The sequence below is a fragment of the Heloderma suspectum genome, chromosome 4 (assembly GCF_057233095.1).
Source record: "Heloderma suspectum isolate Gila_16-S chromosome 4, 16-S_ref, whole genome shotgun sequence".
Taxonomy (NCBI): domain Eukaryota; kingdom Metazoa; phylum Chordata; class Lepidosauria; order Squamata; family Helodermatidae; genus Heloderma; species Heloderma suspectum.
This window is the reverse complement of record NC_139461.1, coordinates 79,553,985-79,575,121: the sequence shown is the minus strand read 5'-3', so window position 1 is coordinate 79,575,121 and position 21,137 is coordinate 79,553,985. Positions and strand designations below refer to the sequence as shown.

The 21,137-nt window shown below is 37.9% G+C and overlaps 1 protein-coding gene across 4 annotated transcripts in view; it reads left to right on the top strand.

The window, feature by feature from the left end:
- The window catches only part of MIB1 (MIB E3 ubiquitin protein ligase 1), an 82,536-nt gene that overhangs the window by 35,547 nt on the left and 25,852 nt on the right, over positions 1-21,137 (top strand). For all 4 annotated transcript variants that reach the window (XR_014790134.1, XM_084849728.1, XM_084849727.1 and 1 more), the window contains exons 13-17: positions 12,082-12,214; positions 13,541-13,627; positions 14,415-14,576; positions 15,426-15,607; positions 19,278-19,470. Coding sequence is in view for 3 of the 4 variants with exons in the window: in XM_084849728.1 (XP_084705854.1) it covers positions 12,082-12,214; positions 13,541-13,627; positions 14,415-14,576; positions 15,426-15,607; positions 19,278-19,470 (757 nt within the window). In the remaining variant the exon portion in view is untranslated. The remainder of the gene's footprint in view (positions 1-12,081; positions 12,215-13,540; positions 13,628-14,414; positions 14,577-15,425; positions 15,608-19,277; positions 19,471-21,137) is intronic.

Genomic DNA, 21,137 nt, shown 5'->3' with positions numbered 1-21,137 from the left:
TGCTTTCTGGGGGAAGCCCTGAAATGAGAAGAAATGTTCATTTCTAGAAGGAGGCAGGTCAGCAGAGTTCCCCTATGCGACCTCTGTTGACTTGTCTCCTTCCAGGAACGATTAGCTGGAAGCGCTAAATCACCATTGGTGGGGGCCAATGGATTGGCAGGGTGTAAGAAAATCAGGGGAAGCATAAGCTGATTCTGCCCATTGAGCTCTAAAGTTTGGTATGTTTGTATATCTGGAGGCTCAAACCGTGGTTTTGGTTCTAAACTATGAGTAGTGCAAACCATTATTTTGTGTGATGTCAGCACAAATAAGGCTCCCTTATAACTGGTTTACAAATCAACTTCAAAGCCGTGTCATTCTGCACCACCCAGTGGGTATGCCTGTCCCATCTCCAGGCATATCCATTGGACTTAACATTTGCATAACAACTGTAAGGATTTTTTGTCCCAAGGGTTTTTTCATTTAGTACAGAGATATTATGAGGGGTATGCATATATGGGAGAATTTGAGGCCTGTGCGAGCCTATTAGCATGGTATGTTGAAGGGAGCTTAAGGGATAGTACTTGTAAGTGGGGGTAATGCTTTAGTGTGCAGTGGGGCAAGTAGGGGAGCAAAATCTTCTGTATTAGAAGCTTGCTAATTGCCATATATAAACGGATAAGAGATGTCTTGATAATCTTCCAGCTGTCTGTATCCTTATAAGGGAACTAGGTAATGAGTAAGGGGTCATAGAAAACAATACATTGTGGTTTGGGATTCCCCTGTCTGGAAATAAAGGGAAGAAAAAAGGAGCTGTTGACCACATAAAAGAAGTAAATAATATACGTCAGGGATAGGAAGGAACTTTTAGGAAAAAGGTTTATCCAGGATGTGTTATCAGCAGCAACTCTTTGTGAATGGCCTCTGTTAATAATGTGATGGTCAGTGTCAGTTCCTTCTGCATTTAATTTCCTTCTGGCCTCACTGTTCACAATTCTCCCCCTTCCCCCAAATCATATATATTTATCTGAAACTCTAATCTGATGAAGTAGGCTATAATCCATTAAATCTTATGCCAGAATAAATTTGTTAGTCATTTAAGGTGCCACAAGACTCTGCTATTTATGACCTGTCTGTGTGCATGTAAACCCAAGGAAATTATATGTACACATGTACGTATTATAATAACCCTAGAATTGGGATAATTGTGCCCAGTGGGTAGAAATATGAGATCTCATTGCATATAACTTTTACTTGTAACATCCATCTCAACCAACTCCTGGTATTAGTGGTATGAAATGATGAAGTTTCCATTATCTTTGTAAGCTGACCAAACTTGGAGGAAGTGTAATTTCTGTGAACAGCAGCCTGAACAGAATGCTGTTCTTGTATATGCTGTGTTAATGAACCAATTCATCCATTTTGGTATAACCTGGGAGAGAGTATAATTACCCTAAAGATTGCTTCCATGTTTTATCTTTTCACCCCGAGAAGAACTGTCATGTTTAAAAATGGCAAGAAATGTTTGCTTGGCAATAAAACATTTTCTATGTCAGCTAGCTTCTGTCTTCCACATCTGTGTGATGCAGCCCTCTCTCCAATAAACCTTTAACTATTCAGGCTCAACTGAGCCTGACTGATAATGTGTTTTATTCTACCTCCTTGTTCAAAGGAAATGAAGTATATTTAAGTGTAGTATGAAAAGTAGTTGTCTTGGAGTATTGCACTCCTTTATAATTGATATGTATCTGTATGTATCCATCTATGTGAGAGCAAAAACATTGACTAGTGATTAATATCTAAGGGTTGTATCACATGCTATTGTCCACCAGCAGAATGGAAACCACTGGTGGAATGCTACAGTTCCCTGCATGCCCCCAAATCTGCTCTGGATGGTTGGGGAAGGGGAACATCTGGAGCAGATTTGGGGGTGCATGGGAGTGTAAGGGGAAGTCTCACTGTGCACGTAGAAGTCCACTCACATGACATTGGATGGAGCCCAATGTGTCTGTGTCTATTCACAGGTGTCTATAAATGACAGATAACCACACGACAGCAAATTTATTGGAGTAGTAGATATGTTAATAGCAGTTGATAGTAAACAAGCCCTCATTAACTTTCAGGTTAACCCTACCAGTTTAACCAGTTACAATAGGATACTTTTTGGTGTTTGATCCCACAATGCCCTTGGAAGGACTAGCATAATCACGGATAAATCCCATCAGAAATGTTTATTCACTGGCATTAAACATCTTTGCATGAGCCCATTAGTAGAGTTTATTTACTTCTCTGTTAATTTTTGTACAATGTAATGGAAAAGTAGTCTTGGTGATTGCATGCTATTCTCTGATCTTAATTTGAGACAAACAAAAGTACCATTAAAATAGAGGGGTCATAAATTAAGTGTATTTGAATGCTTTGAGTTTATTTTATAGGAACTTTCTTAGAATTTGCGCCTTAAGCAGAATAAAACTAAACGCATACAAAGGAAGTGACACTAAAAAAAATGGAACCATTGGTCTCAATATCATAGAACAGTATTCAACACTGCCTGTTTGCAAGTGGGCCTACCACCACTCACGCAAGCACCGACAACTGCTTGTGGGCTGTTACCATTAGATACTGCCCATAGTGATTTACAACAGTAGGTGTGTGGGGAGGGAAACAACAATTTCCAATATATAGCTTTTGGTTTAGAAGCAAAGTACCTACTCTTAACCTAGAATAGGTGCTGATGGTTTGTAATTACATACTTGACCACTTTTAAGAAGCCCTTTTTTCTTGCATATTTTCATATCTTGCTGTTGAAAGCATTTGTCTTGTAGTGATCAATACATAGCTACAGCTGGTTGAAGGGGACCAAATCCATTAAAGAAGTGATTTGGTTCCATTTTACCAGCTTTAGCAAAGCATTGAAGTTAAGGAAACATACAACTGTTTTCATCTTGTATTAATGAAAACTTTTCATGTATACTTCATAAGAACTTATATTTACATGATTTTAAATTGGAAATTTCCCAGTATTTTCCATAAAAATGACCCTTTTCTACATTATAAAATGGTAGAAAAAGTGAAACTCCAAATGTTAAGTCATAGAGGAAATGTTTTAAGGCTTACAGTAATTAGTTGTTTATCCTTTCCAGTTATACCTTTTGTAGTCATAGCTTTTAATGAAAACTCGAGGTCTTAAATTGATCCCCTTTCCTTGGGACTGTTGAGCTATAAAATATTAATGATGTACTTTTCTTGGGTATCTGGGCAACATATTTATCACCCAAATGGAACTTATCAGTGAAAGGGAATACTATGGACAGTATCGAGTACTGCTGCTGTGCCTCCACGAGTTCTGCTGCATCCATAGGACCTACTGTTAGTGCAACAAGAATTTAGTGCTTCCAAAAGCAGCCCTGGAAGAGAGCGGAAACGCTTGTTTCAGGCGCAGGACAGGTCAGCGGAGCTCCCTTCTGCAAGCTGTGCTGATCTGCCCCATTCCAGAAATGAGTGTTTCCACTCTTTCTGGCTGCCTTATGGGACACTGTTTTCCCAGTGCGCCAGCAGTGAGTCCTGCTAGTGTTAGATACTGTCCTGTATTTATACAAATTTACTACTGGTCTTAATTGCAGCAGCTGTTGACAGAGCTGATTAGGGGAAGGTAAAGGAGCAGTATTGTAGCTTGTGGCTTGTAATGCTTCTGCAAGTGTTCTCAGGTATTATCCCAGTTAATATTTCTAAAAGCCCTTTCTGTAGTAATACTTGCTTTTTCTGCATAGAATATCTGATGGTGTGTTATAAACAATTACTTTACCTCTCTTTGGGATGCAGTTATTGTACTGCACCACATAGCCTTCGAAATCAGAATTAAAAATGCATATACTGCCAATCAAACATGGCAGTAGATGTAGAAAAGCAGTATTTTATTTGAAAGCTACAAATGTTGACCCAAATTAGAGGGCACAATATTATTTCAGGCCATATGTTAATAATACATACATTAAATATAACCTGTCTGCTTTGTTGCAAGTCTGCTGATGGTGATGAGATTTCTGTAAATATCCATTTTTATCTCTTGTTTCAACAGAAGCATAGCATGTGTGCATCTTGAACTTGAGCATTTAAGGGGCTATAAAACTGGCATCTATTTTTATCATTATGTGGAAACTGTTGTACTGGTCCAGCTGTTCATGTGTTCTTTTGGATGGCAATAGTTTCATGTACTGGCCATATCTGGACAAAAAGTGACTATGGAAAGAACTATGGTAGCATTTGATAATGTCAGCATCTGTTATCTGTGTCAGTCAAATGGTTGAGATGTTTGAGTTATAACTGTGTCAGCAGATGTCCAGAGTTCAACTAGTGCTTAGCTAGAATTCAACAGCTGACCTAAATGAAGGAGGTGACATTTTAGTGTGATGGTATTCTAAGAAATATACTAATATGAATTTTTATGAAGCTATGTGTATAGATTATCTAATTTGTTTTGCTCCTGGTTTACAATAGTGCTTTAAGCAAAGGTGCAAAGTCTGTTACTCAAATCATGCTTAGTTTTTAAAATGTGGGCCTTTGAAAGTTAATCTTTAATTTATTGCTTAGATGCCCTGTTATTAGAAATGGGCTGTACTTATAGAAATAAATCAGGTTTGCCAACTTTGCTACTAGTGAATTCTGCTCCCTGATAATAAATCTGTTGGTTGTAGAATAGAATTCATGTTAGTCACATTACCAATATTGACTATAGTTCAGCACATTTGCTTTATCAATCATGTTTAGATGTTTGTGGCCAGAACACAGTGTATCCGCAAAATAAAAATGAAAGTTAATGGTTTTTATGTGTCTGGCTATTGCGAAACATTCAAGTCTAATTGCATCTGAAGCTGAAGTCGTATTTAATTTAGCTCCACCTAATAACAGCCAGATTTCAGTTTAGAGAACCTTTAATATTTATAAATAGTTGGATTTGTGAAATATAATGTTTATCTGAGCTGAAATAATATCTGTATGATGAAGGTTCCTTTATGGTTTAAGTTCTGCATCTTCAATTTTCACATGATTCTTGCAAATAATAGTTAATGGGTTTCTGAACTCTTCAGCAAAGCTTGACTAACAAATAGTATTGCATATTTTTGTAATTCAATATTTTATTAATATTTTATCTTAATAAATATAAAATATTAATATTAATATTTTATCTTAATAATAAAAATGGCATTTTGGGTGTCTGCCAGGACATTCCGCCTGCTATCTTTGAATTTTTCAAGACATTAATTAGCATTTTTCACTCTTTAACAATTGTCTTTCCTCTTTAAGATCTTGGAAACAAATGGCATCTGTATGCTGGCAGGAGAAAGCTTTAAGCATGCATGAACTGAATAGGAACTTGAGATGACTGCTTGCAATGAAATCACGTATACGATGCTATAATGCTTAGATGCCACTGTGCCGTAAATTCTAATCTAATCCACCTACCTACCTTGAATTTTCACTTTGAAACCTGTCATATTTATTTGCATACTAACATCCCTTGTATGGTTAGCAGTCTGTCCATGTGTGACTAAAAATCTATGATTTAAAAAAAAATTGGATTTAAAACATTAAATCACATTTTCTTGATTTTCATTTTTTTAAAAAAAATTGAATATAAGCATGTTAGCCCTACAGTTAGTCCAAATAGAAGCAATGCCTCTACCACATACATTGAGTTAAAGGAGTCCTTCCCTGTACCTACAAAAGAAAAGCATTTCATTTTCACCTGATAAAAATAAACTGTTCTTGACTGCTCAGTAACTGCCAGAGCTTTCTTTGGCATATCAGTCATGAACACTTAATTTTGTTTGCTACTTTGTTTTTGTAAAGGTCAGGATAGGCCAAGACAGAGTGAAGTCGAAAGGAGCAATACTGGAAAGAAGGTAAAATGTTAGAGTGCACAGGTTCCAATATTCCCATTCAGGTTTCAACAGTTCCACAAGCTATGGCAAGTGTGATGCCGCCCTCTGGCAAGGTGGCAGCCACCCTCCCAAAGTTGAAGCTGCAGAGGTTGTCCTTGCAGCTGTGCAGTGAAACCCCGCACCCCATTTCCAAATTTGGGAGAAGGCTGTGGGTTGTTTGGCAGCCTGGAAGGACTTTGTCTAGGAATATTTTAAATGTGTTCCCTCTATATATAAAAAAGGAAAGAATGCAAAATGTATACAGTGCGAAAAAGAGATGAAATGCCTGGTTGTAAGAATGGAACAGTATAAATAATACTCTATTAGTTGTAAATTAACATAGTTTGGTGCTCAGATTTTCACTGTTGTTTAGAACTAAAAGAAGTATCAAAAGGAAATTCGTTTGAAATAATAAAAGTTGGCCATTCCCCTTCCTAATTTAATTAATGATATAAATCATTGATTTAAAAGAATTTCACCCTGCAGCAAACACCAGATGCTTATTTCATTTTAGCAACTGAGTTGGATCTTGGTTGGGTCTTCTCCCAGATCAAACCTCTTAAGCCCTATTGACATATTTGCTAAACTGGGTGAATGAAAGGCACAGGGTGGCTGCAGAATTGCACCTTGCCTATACTGCTTAAATACCTTTGTTGCCATTTTTAAATATATTGAGATTTTTCAGTATGGACACACAATGGCACATGATCCTTGTGCCTCATAAGTGGAGTAGTGTGGACAGGGGTTAGACTGTATGCATAGGGCTCTGAGCACATGCATAATATTTATGTTATGTCATCAGTGGAAGCAAGGGCAAGCACAATTGGAATAATTGCTAATTACAGCAATGGTACTAGCAAGTACCATCTGTGACCAGCCAGATGGGCGATTAATAAATTTAATAATAAAATAAAATAAATAAAATAATAATAAAATAAATTTAATTTAATAAATTTAATAATAAAATAAAAGTAATGCTTGACAGATTTCTAACTGAAAATTCAAGGCAAGTTAGGCAAAAGGCTGGGGGCAAACCTTTACTAGTACATCGAGTTTATCTACTTTGATGAATGTGTGAAAAGGCCTTGTTTATAATATTGAGTTTGAATGGTCTTGTATGTACACACAAGTTTAGCTGACAAGAAAATCCCTTACTTAATTACTGCTTTACATAGCAGATATAGATAATTTGGCAAAAACTTCTCAATTCTAGGTTATTTTTTGTAATGCTTCAATAAAGAGATTTCGAACTAGAAAATGTAAAAAAAAAAAAAAAGCTAAAGCAGACAATCGAAGTTATCATGACCCTGAAATGGTTCAGTAATGGTTTTTACATATAAGATTAATGTTTTTATTGTATATTCTAGAGTGGTTACTTTTACTTTCTTAGATTTGAATTGACAGAAAATAAAAAGGTATTCCTGTACAATATTGGCAGTGCTCATGTTGTACCACCATTGAATTGCACACTGAACACCCCCCACATTTTAAACAAATGTTAATGTTTCACACATTGTAAAAGAAGTGTGTACTTTCATTCATTTGAATCCTTTTACATGTTAATTTCACCTATAGAAGACCAGCACTTTGATCAGGAGCTTAGTTCAATTTTCTTTTACTGGTAGTTCATACCTGCCAAAAATACATACTTCTTTACATTCCATAATATTGTATTTTCATATGGGTACATAAAGAAGTATGTGCTCTGGGCAGGTTTTAATAGCAGCTATCTGCTGGATGTAGCTGAAAAACATTTTCCCCACTCTTTGTCCTAAGGTGCAAAATAATTGTCCCTAATTAGTCTCAAAAACATGTTTTTGTCCTTGTTTTTTAATAACTGGCATTATTTCTAAAACCCACAGCGTGGTTTACCTGCACAGTAATTCCAAGCATATTAAAATGCATTGTACTGTCATGAAGATCTCAAGTACTTTTCCAGATGTCTGTTGCTTCTTACTGTCTATTAAGCATGCGTATAAAGAGCATGATGACTTCACCGAACGTTGGCCATATAAAATGCCTTCATGAAATGGTAATTGTATTCCACTTTGTGCATGGATTGTCATTGGCCTTTATCTATATTTTAGCCTATTTAAACTAGAGCCAGAAGGCGAGTCAGATGAAATAGAAAGAATAATCTTTGTAAAAAGTCCCAGCTCTAGCATTTTGCTGTTGTTCACAATGTTTTTTTAAAAAAAATATGTGAGGATATTGCTGAGTAAAAAGCTGACAAACTTCAAAGGGAGAAAACTCCTTCTAAATATAAGGCCTTTAGTTGGTTCTGTGTCATGGAATGTGAGCTGGTCCTTACTGAACACTTCCGGAATAGTTCACTTCATCCAGTAGTTCATTTGTTTCAGTACAGAATAATTTGCAGGCTTGCCACATGTATCAGTTAAGCTGTATTGAGATTTTTAGCAGACTACTCAATTCCATCTCTTTTGGTTGAATCCTTCAGCAAAGAAAATACAAGATCAGGTTGCAAGAACCAATATAATGTTGATCATGTTGGTCGGGTCATATTTTTTTTGGAACAGCTGAAATATGTAAATTATAGTTCTGAAAGATGCACAATGATGTCTGTAAAGTTGATTTGCGATCTGAACAAGGAAATATGTTTTCACTTGAGTATTCATTTAGAGAAAAGCTCAAGTAGAGCATCTTAAGAGTCCTGAGACGAGAGGAAAACCGTGAATGTTCAATTCCTGCAGCCCATGACAAAAAGCTAGTGCAGCTGATAGAGAGCAAATCAGAGCCTAGCAAATCAGAGCCTAGCAATAGCTAGCACAGTACTACAAGGAGAAACAGCAATGCAGCATAAGAATTATAACTTGCTCATTTCGGATTTGAACTGTATTGTTGTCATGCTCCCAAATAAAATAGTTTTAATGTTCTCTCTTAGTAAAAGTACCTTGTAGTTAAACCGTGCATCCTATTTTCTTTTGAATAATGAAATGGCTGAAATCATGCTAGCTAGATATGATTTGAAAGGGAGAGTGAGGTAATGCATTTCTCTAAAATTAATACTTTTCAAAATGACTAGACATCAGTGGATACAGTACTTAAAACACAACTAAGATAAGATTTCTTAACAAACAAGTAATCAGCTATGGTATTTCAATTAAACATGATTTCTCCAAACCTACTCTTTACACTACAAATGCTTGAAACTTAAGTACACCAGCAATAAGTATTACCTGCAATAAAGATTAATATCACAAAAATCCAGTCTAGTAAATGATACATGCAGACAGGAGTCCTTTAAACATGTGCAATAATTCAGGACTTCTAATGCTCTGTTACCTGTAAGCTTATCATGCAGCATTTGCAGTTGGAAGAGAGGTATGACCTAGGGAGAGACAGCAGCAGCAGCCATCTCATCTTGAGTGTTCACTCTGTTCGCTGATTCAGCTCTTCATTATGTGGGAGGGGGAGCTGTGGGGAGGTGAAAGTGAGTATATATTTCACTTTCTAAAATAGTTACAACCAAAACACAAGCAGGTATGCTAATAGTATCTGTTACTTTTCCTTAAATACTAAAGTGCGGATCCGTGGAAATAAGTTCCTTGTATCTGCAAGACTGAAAGTTAAAGTATCCAGGATGGCTGCTAGGAAACCCAAAAAAGGATAAACTCATCTTGTTTGTCAGTTGAAAATAGCTAGAAGAAAATGTTCATGAGGTCTTAAAAATTCAGCATGCACCTTCACCACCACTGCTTCGCAAGCAAGCATTTCTTTCTTCCTCTTTAGATGTTTTACTTTGTCCCTTGGTGCTTGGCTTTTAGTTTCCAGACAGCTCTGTTGTAGCTATTTTCCATCTCCAGAGGTCAAATGCTGTTGTTGAGGTCAAGGCTCCCACATGAATGCTATTTAGGCTGTATCCATTTGCCACTCTGGGCATAAGCAAGACTGTTTCAGCTTTATAGGCAGCTAAGCATTTGAAACATCCACTCCCAGGCTGTCCTCTGCCTCTCTCTTCCCTGACCATATTTAGTCAACCACTGCAAAAAATAGTCTCTAGGCTGTTGGTTGCTGTTTCAGGAGCAGAGGGTGGCTCTATCCTTTTCTCTGCCTATTGATTGTTCATCCTACAGCCCCAACAGTACTCAGCCATTTGTGCTGATATGTTTTTAGCAATGTCAAATGAAGTGGGGGTTTGTATTTCTAGATTTTTTTTTTCTTCTGAGATTCACAAGCCTGGTGCATCTGTCAGCATGTTTAGAGGTACTAGAGATCAAAATGAAGGGGGAAAATAGCAAGGAAAATCTCAGGATAAGAGGAATTAAAATGACTCTTCAGTAAGGCAATAATTTAGCCTTAGAAACACTTGTATGGAAATAGATGCAGATTGGAGTAAGGAATTGGGGCTAAATCTGTTTAATAAGTGGGGTGGAAGAAACCTGTGCTCTTTTATTTTAAAACCTTCTGCAACTGGAGGCTAGTTTATTTTAGGAAATACTGCAGTACATCTTATAAATACTTACATGTTTTTAGAGATAGTATGCATGATTTTCGAAGAGCAGCTAAAAAAAGCTGCCTACATTTTTAGTATATTTAAATGTGGCTAAAACTATGTATTCTGTTCATGTCTAGATAAAACACTTTATTGCACAGTAGCAATTAGGAGTGAGCCCCAGTCAGATGGACTCTAAAACATGTCGTTTTTATACAGCCCTTGTATGATCATGGCTCTCCATTTGTGGGAGGGCTGCTAACTGGGGGATTGGTAGAAGATGGTAGCAGGAGACTCCCATGTGCAAACCAGTGCTCATGAGAGAGGGTGGACAGGACATGGCTACTGATTGGATCCCAGTTAAATATTGTAACGTATTTGGAAGGAGTAGTGTGTTAGAAATATAAAATTATTGACCATTCAGAATTGTTTACCTATACCTGTATTCCAAGGACCATGTGCTTCTCTGCATAAACTGCCTGTGCCCTGTCATCAACTTCCCACCTGTTAATGTTAGGTGGATGGTAATGAGAGAATGGGCCTTTTCTATGGGCCTCTCTGACTTTGGAAAGTCCTCATTAGGCAGTAGGTAGAAACATTTTTTTTTTTTTTGGCATAGACATTTTTAACTCCGTGTATTGTTTTATTGGCTGCTGTGTTTAGAAATTTTTAGTTGGACCATTTGATTTGTTTCTGAGGTCATTTAATATATTTTCTTTTTTGCTGGTATCTGTTTTATGTGGGCTTTTTAAATAATCTATAAATCTATAATTACTTGAAAAAGTAATTGAGGTAGGATGTATGTGTGTATATAATTAAATAAATCTGAAGTCCTGGCAGTATTTTCTGGTCTCCTACTCTAGCAGCCTCTTTTGTTTTAACTATGTTCCATGTATGTTCTGGAGGATTCAGGAAGGTTTGAAAGAAGGGGAAGTTGTTTTAACAAACAAACAAAAGCAATGGAGTACTGTGTAAGATTAAAAGTTTCTTTAAGAGGAGCAGATTAACTAAATGCCCACATACCTTTTCCTATTAAAAATAAAACCAAACTACACTCTGATAAACCACTTCAGTTTGCTTCAAGGGAACCCTGTACTGACTTCCATTCATATATATTATGAGGAGGAAGGTATGCCATGTCAGTCTGGCAGACTGAAGCACACCAGGTGGTACATGAGCTCCATGAACATCATTCTTGAAGATGAAGTAGTGATATTTCAGAGGCTAGGGGGAAGGGAAATATGAGATTTAGGGCAGTGTTTAAAGTAGACTCTTTTCATATATGTTTTTACATATTGTACTAAAATGGTGGTATAAAATATTATAGAAATGTCTGGCTGTATTCCATAGGATGCTGTGATTGCATTGCTGGACAATCCTCAGTGGGATAGCTAAAATGCATGTCAACGTTTAAACTGATTGATGGTTGCTAAAATAGTTATTTTTCATACTACTAGAAGTACGTGAGGAGACATTGCACCAATGTCCTGAGTAGCAAACTATATTGGGAGTGCATCAAGGAAGAAAAGAATACTCTCATTGAGTATATATGTTATGCTAAAGTTATAAATAAAATCATTCAATTTAAAGTGATTTTAAAACTAGAAAAAATGATTTCCAATACCCACAACTTACCATTGCATTTTGGGATTTTGTACTTGGATAAATAGTTTGGGCTACTATTAAGGAAAATAGTAGATAATATTACAGTACGTTTATGTGTTTCAGTGCGATGAGAGTGTTGCTGTCCAAGCTCCCAAGACCATGGATTGTGGATGAGAAAAAAGATGATGGATATACTGCCTTGCATTTGGCAGCCCTTAATAATCATGTGGAAGTGGCAGAACTCTTGGTGCATCAGGTAAGGTTCTTATTAATATTTTGGCATGAAAACAATATCCACTTGAAGTAGATGCCTATATGGGCTACCAAACTATTTTCTATATCCATATAAACATATGAAGCTGTCTCTTAGTTGGATCATTGGTACATCTAGCCAAATTTTGTCTACTCTGGCAGTGGCTCTTCAAGGTTTTGGAGGTCTTTCTCATCATCTGCTTCGTTACAGTTTTAACTGGAGATGCCACACTGGATATTACATCGGTTTGTCTGCAGAAATGTACAGAGATCGAAAATGCACATTACTTTCTGATATTTATTTTGTATAGGCACCAATTCTGATATAATAGAAGTTACATTTTGGGCATCATGTTACTGTAATTAACATTGTCCCAAGCTTTTAGTAATAAGTACTTCTATAGGTAGTATTAAAATTATTTCCACTCTTATTTCACTGGAGATAATTATGACTGTGATTATAAAGCAAATAAAGCAGCTTTACAGTAAACACAAGTCCATGGGATTCGATTCCCAGTAGTTCCAGTGCTTGGCTTCCTTGTGGCTCCCTCTTTTAGCTGGAGATGGAGCAGCCTCAATATATTTATGGAGTGGAAGTGTAGGATTGGACAGACTCTGGCCTGGGTGAAATTGGTGTTACTACAAAGACCTTTGCTATGAATCCCATTTGAATAAGGTTGATTTGTCTTGTAGAGGTTAGTTAGCCTCGCAGAGAAGTACAAATAAAAAAGTTTACCCCCTCCATTTTACCGGCCTGAATTTGTTTGTGTCCCAGTGTAGTTTAAGTCATGCATCTAGTAAACTGCTCATTCAGAAGTAGTTGTACTTACCCTAAGCTAGTGAGTATTTGCTAGCTGGATGTTTGAACTAGTCAGTCTTGGGAGGCCATTTAGCTAGACAGTGACATTTTGGGTTATCTGTTGGTTATATCCACTGAGTTTGGAAAAATTATTATACACGACTTATGTTCATAAATAGTCCTGGTATTAGCATTAACTGTGAGAAACAACAAGTTATTTCAGTAAATCGTGTTATGTTTTAAAAACAGCTAATGGAAACATTTAATATTCCTTTCTATATCAAATACTGAACATTTAACACAAGTGATTATGAATGGTTTAAAAAAATGTGTTAATTTAGTTCCGTAAACCAATATATAGGTGTAACTTTTCAGATTTTGGTTTTGGGGAACTTGGGGAAAGTAGTCTCTTCTCTCTTGCTACCTTGCCACACACCTTTTCCCAAGAATATCTGAGGAAAAGGTCCAGTTCAGGATTACGTAGTTTGTTTTAATAACAGTGATGAGTGATAATTAGGATATCTCTTTCAGGGCAATGCTAACCTGGATATTCAGAATGTAAACCAACAAACTGCACTGCACCTTGCTGTTGAACGTCAGCACACCCAAATAGTGCGGGTAAGGTAGCTATAATGTACTACAAGGTGGCGCGTCTCAAACAGTAGTTTTCAACCTATTCCGTGTGTGTTTGTGTGTGATATAACAAAAGCTCTCCCCCCGCCCCCCATTTCCATGGGCTTTTTTGTCTTTCACCAGGCCAGTAGCACACTGTTAGTGTATGGTGGCCCCTTTAAGGGATAGTCTTGCTCCTTCTCTCCCTCTTATATGTAATACTTAAATTCTGTTCAGATGCATGCTGTCTACATGTATTTATATTAACATTAAACATAAAAAATGGCTCCTTATTTTTCTGATTAAATTCTTCCATGTACAAGAGGGAAGGTATCAATAAATTCAGGGTAACCCTGAGGTTTGCAGAAGTACAACAGATCTTTAGAAGAAAAATCTGTGGGGGTGGGGGAAACAGCCCAATGACCATGGAATGCTGACAACCACACCTATAAGAAACTCCCCAAATGAAGAGAATCCCCAAAATGGTTCAGTGAGGACTGAGCACGTTCAGTGAGCATGGAATGCTGTCTGCTGGGCAGAGTGATGGAAAACTGTGGTGGGGTGGGGTGGCTGGAGCCTAGAACAGAAGCATTCCACAGTGCTCCACTTGTAAAATAGAAGTGTGTTTTCACTGAAAACAAAAGTGTAGTTAAGTATAGCCTGAAAGATGCAAATAATTGTAAGTACTGTTATAATGGCCTTGTATAGCGAAACTAGGTATTGTTATTTACTTTTAGAGGGTGTTTGGGTGAAAAACAGATGTTAAAACATTGAATTATTTATTTATCCTCAGCTCTTAGTCCGTGCAGGTGCTAAACTGGATATTCAGGATAAAGATGGGGATACTCCCCTGCATGAAGCCCTGAGACATCATACCTTGTCACAGCTTCGCCAGCTCCAAGACATGCAAGATGTGGGCAAGGTAGATACTGCCTGGGAGCCATCAAAGAACACAGTAAATAAATTGAACTTATTTATTACTTCTCTACTATAATTTCTCTTTCTAGTGTGCTATAAAAAAAAAGTCCTGTTTTGTTTTGGACTGCTTTCTGTTCTCTGAAAAGCAACTATTTAAAGATATTGCTCCACCAAATGTAAATGATACTTAAAAATTAGATTGGTATACACTCAAGGATACCTTATAGAAAAATGAATTTTAAAAAATCCAAAATATTTCAGTGTAACTGGATTTTGCTGATGTCTCTTAAAATGTCTCGTACACATCTCTTAAAGTTCATGAAATGTCATTTCAAGAAACAAGCAGTAATACAGAACAAAGATGGGCTAAAACATTTCTAATACACTTGGCCTCTAACTTTTCAATTGTATGCTTTGTACTAAACTATAGAAACTGACATTGAGTGAGTATGTGTTTGTACATATTTGTATGTGTGGTTGTATGTATCATGAATGTGATAGGGTTTTTTATTAAATAGTTTGGTTGAGGCAGAGCAATAGGAAGAATAATTGCAGGAAAATTTTGCAATATTATTGCAGTAGCATTAACAGGAGTTAAGGATAAACAATGCCAGAAATGTTGCTTGAGAAGATATAAGTGAAGGGTTGGAAGAAGGGCTTGGGACTTTCAGCATAAGACAGCCATTCTAAATACATGTCATGATTTGCTCTATTCAACTTAATTTGTGAATGAAAGGAACTAACTGTACAAAGTTACTTTAGGGCTACTAATATCTATTAATGATATTTGTAGCTTTGTCTGATCAGTCTCGTTTGCTCCTTGAGGCATTATTTTTTAGCTACATCAAGAGAAACTCAAGTTAGTTGCGCATTTGCTTTCTTTCAGTTGATAATGGGACTGGGTACTCAGGGAGCAGAGAAGAAGAGTGCAGCATCTATTGCCTGCTTCCTGGCAGCCAACGGAGCTGACCTTGGTATTCGTAATAAGAAGGGTCAGTCACCCCTTGACTTGTGTCCTGATCCTAGCCTCTGTAAAGCATTGGCTAAATGTCACAAAGAAAAAGTCAGGTTTGTATTATAACAAAGCACTGAGATTTGCACACACTTCACTTTACAATCTTCTATGTTCGATAGATTAGACAGTTGACTTTAATATGAACAAAAATGAATGCTGGTTCTCCCATTTTAGTTTTTAATGCATTAAATCCTTGTCATTGGTTCTTGCCATTTTGGCTACTGAATTACCTGTAGGGAGCAATGTTTCCTTTGCCATTCATGTGCATCAAAAAGCTTAGGAAAGCTGTGAAGTTCATATTGGCTCATTTCACACGACACGACGACTCACCTTGCGAAATAAGCTACACAGTGTGGGTGGTCATCGGAACATTCAGTCAGGCTTACCATGGGTTGTTCTCCCACTCCTTCGCCCTTGCTGTTCCAGATAGCTCTGGCACATATCCCAGGGGACTTGGTAGCAGAATTCGTCTTGTCTGCTGCCAATCCGCCTCCCCGCTCTAATTGTGACCTCAGTTGCCTTTTGACCTTTAAAAAAAATAATTGTGCCCCATTATTTGTGCAGAACGGGGTCGATTTTTTAAAATTATTTTTTCAGCTCTGGGAATGTGTGCAAAAGTCTTCGTAATTTTTTTTTTAGTTCGTTTTTCACAATTGTGGACATGCACAGTTGTGGCTGTCAAATGATATATAGCTTTGCTTTGGCTATTGCCTTGTATGTTTTAGCTGCCAAAGGGAACAAAGTGCAGAAAGAAGCATATACAGTAATTGACAAGACGGGGCTGGATCTATGCTAGTTGGACAGCATTTGATGGCTGACAGCTGGGAGAGGAGGAAAGGGGACCAGATCAGCCCCTTAGCAAAGTTAATCTTATGTTTTAAAGTGTGGGATTTATCCTTGGGGGTACCCCTCTTCCATTCCACCCCTCCCTAAATCTCACCCAAGCATTTTTAAGGGTGATCTAGGGTCCACCCCATTTTTGAAGCTCCCCTTTTACTGTAAAGGGGAACTCCAAAATGGGGTGGACTCTAGGTCACCCTTAAAACCGCTTGGGGGAGACTTGGGGAGGGGTGGAATGGAAGGGGGGACCCTAAGGTTAAATCTTACACTTTAAAGCTTAAGGTTAACTTTGCTAAGGGGCCGATCTGGTCCCCCCCACCCGCATCAGTTGTCAACGGCTGTCAAACTAGCATATATGCAGCCTCATCTTGTCAATTACCTTGTATGTTTCCTACTGCACTTTGTTCCCTGAAACATACAAGGAAATAGACAATAGACAAGGCTATATATAGTTCGACAGTGGCAATTGTGCACTTCTGCAATCGTGAAAAACCGGACCAGTTTTTTTTTTTTTTTTTAACAAATTACGAAGACATTTGCAGACATTCCTGCAGCCGAAAACAAATTAAAATTTAACTTTTGGCCCCATTTTGCGCAAATCTCAGGGCACAAAAAAATGTAAAAACATGCTCCCAAATGAGTGACAGGCCCTCCGAAGTGCCACTTGGGCACCGGTGAAGGGGCTGTCATTGCAAATCATAAAGAAGAGAAACAGGTTCTCAGGATGCAAATCTCTTTATTTATTTATTTATTTGTAGGAAGCCCAGCACAGTTCGGCCTTTTTCTTCTTTTTAGGCCTTCTTCAGAGGGTGGAGAGAAAAGTCTGCAGAATTTTTTTCAGCAAAAGATCAACACAGGAGACAATCTTTTGCTGAAAAAATTCTACAGACTTTTTTCTCTACCCCTGAAGAAGGCCTAAAAATAAGAAAAAGGCTGAAACACATTGGGCTTCCTACAATTTTTTTTTTTGCATCCTGAGAACCTTTTTCTCTTTGTGATTTACTTTGGATGCCCATTTCCTTCTGTTTTCTTGGGCTGTCATTGCAGCACAGGTGAGATCACTTGGTAAGAGTGGTAGGGATATCTGTCACTCTTGCCAAGCGGCTCACTCACCAATGCCTGCAACCCACGATGTGTTGGCGGTTCCAGGTTTGGACGACATGCCAACCCATCATGGATACAACAACCCCTAAAACAAGCCATGGATTGTTAGGGTGGCTTGTTGCCCATGCACAAGCCACCTTGTGGGAATCGGTCTGGAGTCACACGACACAACAACCCATCGTGGCTTGTCATCCAGGATGGGTGGTTCTGCTGTGTGAACCCAGTCATTGTTTAAATTAAACAGGAAAAGCTTCCACTAGACAGTCATTTTGCCATTTCTATATATTTCATCATTGAGTTTTAACATACTGTATTTTTTGCAATGGTTCTGCTTTTGAATTTACAGTCCACAGGGGCTGTTTTGTGCATGCTGTGCAGAGCGTTGTTTCAAATTTGGTCAGAATTTGACTACTTAATGTATTCTCCATTTTCTGGATTCATACAGGAAGTTCAGAATTTGTGAATATGAACCAGAATCAAAACCCAGCTCTTCTCCCCACGCTCCCATCACATGTATATGTCATGTGCACACCAACAAAGTGCTATCACATGCATTCTCCCATCGACAACCCTTTAAATATCATTGGGTATTTTTGGGAGAGCCCCTGGCTTTGCAGGGCAGGGGCTGCAGGAAGCTGTCACTTGAAATGGGGAGATGAAAAATTTCTGAGCACAAGCTGAACTCCGTATGTGGCATTTCAGATCCCAACCATTGACTTGCATTTTTAGTTCATTCTTCGGTGGGCATTGCATATTTTTTAAATGTTTAAATAATAATCCAAAGTTTTGGCATTTATCTGACATGATTTTAAGTAATTTGATCGAAATTGGATGTAGCCATGTTGGCCCATTAGAAAAATATCCACAAAAAAACATAGGACGATACCTTCATTAGGGCCAAACAGAAAGCAACTGAGAGAAGCACTTGAACGTCAGAACTTTTAATCATGCTGGTGATTAGACAAATTCATGAAAGATAAAGTGTCAGTGGCTACCAGTCATGATGGTGATATGCTACCTTCAGTATCAGACGCAGTATGCTTCTGTATACCAGTTGCTGGGGCACACAAGTGGGAGGGTGCTGTTGCACTCATGTCCTACTTGTGTGTTTCCCACAGGCAGCTGGTCGGCCACTGTGTGAGCAGAATACTGGACTAGATGGGCTCTTGGTCTGATCCAGCATGGCTCTTCTTATGTTGTTATGGACAGGAGGCAAAACAGAATGGGTGTTAAGCAATCCCCGCTCTGGGTTTCTTGCTTAATATCTAGCCTGATGAATTTTGATGAATTCAGAAGCATTTCACACTGCTTGAAGATTTAGATGGTCCTAGTGAAAGGTATTACTCTGGTGTTTATTTTATATTTTTACTACAGTCGGTGTTGCTCCTTTAATTTTTTCTTTTTGTAATATCCCAGTCTGCTTCAATATACTCATCCAGCTTACTCTCACCCCCATTAGTCTCATTTTTAAGCTATACTGAATCTCTAATGATTATATACAGTGCAGTCCTATGCATGTCTACTCAGAAGTAAGTCCTACTGAGTTCAGTGGGGCTTTACAGGTAAGCAGATAGGACTGCAGCCTTAGCCACCTTTTCCCAAAATGCTTTTCTCTAAGTTGGGCAGGTAGGATCGTACTGTTATTTCCCTGAATCTACAATGCACATGAGTAAATTTTTTAAAATTAAGCAACAAAATTAAGTTTTATATAGCGCAATATGTTTACAGATATGCTGAATGTTTATATAATAACATGTCTGAATGAACATTTGTGTTTAGTGGTCAAGTTGGTTCCCGAAGTCCTTCTATGATCAGCAATGATTCAGAAACCTTAGAAGAATGTATGGTATGTTCCGATATGAAGAGAGATACTTTATTTGGCCCATGTGGGCATATTGCTACCTGTTCCCTCTGTTCACCAAGAGTCAAGAAATGCCTCATCTGCAAAGAGCAAGTTCAATCAAGAACAAAGGTGTGTGCTTACATTTGCTGCTCATTTCAGTATGAAATATCTTAAAATTTTCTGTATAAAACTGACTTCAAACACATAAGCAAACAAGGCCCTGAGGCTCCAGTGATTCCCAGTGTTCTAATTTAACGTCTTGTCTGTTTTCTCAGAAGGAATGAGCTATCTTTACAATAATGTTTTTCTCCATAATTTTGATATAATTTATTCTATTTAACCTAGTATGTAAAGGCCTGACCTAGTGACACCTATCAGTTGCAATAGCAACTTAGGTGGAAATGAGAAAAGGAGTAACTCGCAATCAGTAAGTAGCACATGAGATCACTTTTCTAGGATCTGCTTTAATCTGTGTGAACATGGGATACACATAACTATTGCCAAATTATGCTAGAATTTAAGCATATTTCCTGAAGTAAGCAAAGTAATTCTTTGTAGTATAGAGGGACAGGTCTTCAAGCAGAGGCTGTGCTCTAGCTCTAGATTTCCTGTACTGATGAAGTTGACCTAGATGGCATACAAGAACCCCTCCAACAATTTGCTTGCTTGGTCAATATCATTGGAATTTGGTCAATATCATTACTTTCTGCTGTGTCTAGAGCAGATGTAGACACCCATTTTTGGCCAACATGTCTTAACGTAAGAGTCCTGCTGGATCAGACCAATGCGCCATCTAGTCTAGCATCTCATTTCCCACAGTGGCCAATCAGATTCTCTGAGAAGCTTGCAAGCAAAACACAAAGAGAATAGTACGTTCCTGTTCTTGCTCCCAGCAGCTAATATACTGTCTCTGAAACTAGAAATTCCATATCATTGTCATGATTTCATGGTTAGTAGCTATTTCATAGATGAATCCCCTTTAAAGTCAACAGATAATTATGTGCTGTATGAAGCAGTACTTTCTTTTGTCTTGAATCTTCTGCCAATCAGTTACACTGGGTGACCCTGAGTTCTAGTTTTATGAGAAAATGAGAACCCCCCCCTCCACTTCCTGTATACCATCCGTACTTCTGTAAACCTCTATCATGCCCCCACCCCCTCCTGCACAGGTTGGCTCGTTTTGTAAATGAAAACACCCCAACTTTGTAGACTTCCTTCATAGGGACCATGCTGATTATTTTAGTTGCCCTTTTCCAGCTCTACAATAAATACCCTTTTGAGATGCAGCAACCTGAACTGTACACAGTATTCCAAGTATGACCTCAACATAGATCTGTATAAAGGCATTACAGTACTGACATTTTTATTTTCAGTAGGTTTCCTAATAATTTCTGGCATGGAACCCACCATGTTTACAGCTGCTGCATATTGGGTTGACATCTTTATTGAGCTATCTAACATAGCCACAAGATTTCTTTCCTGGTTAGTTAGTGCCAGTTCAGCCCTCATCAGTGTACACATGGTTAGAATTTTTTGCACCATTGTGTATCACTTTACACTTCCATATGTTGAACTGCATTTGCCACTTTATTGCCCAGTGATCCAGTTTGGAAAGATGCTATTGGAGCTCTGTGTAATCTCATTTTTTCTTTTTACCATCCCAAATAATTAGGTGTCACCTGCAAACTTACCCACCTCGCTGCTCACCCCTAACTCCAAATCAGTTATGAACAAGAAAAGCACCATTCTCTATTCAAATCTTTAGGGGACCCTTAACTGAGAACATATTTATTCCT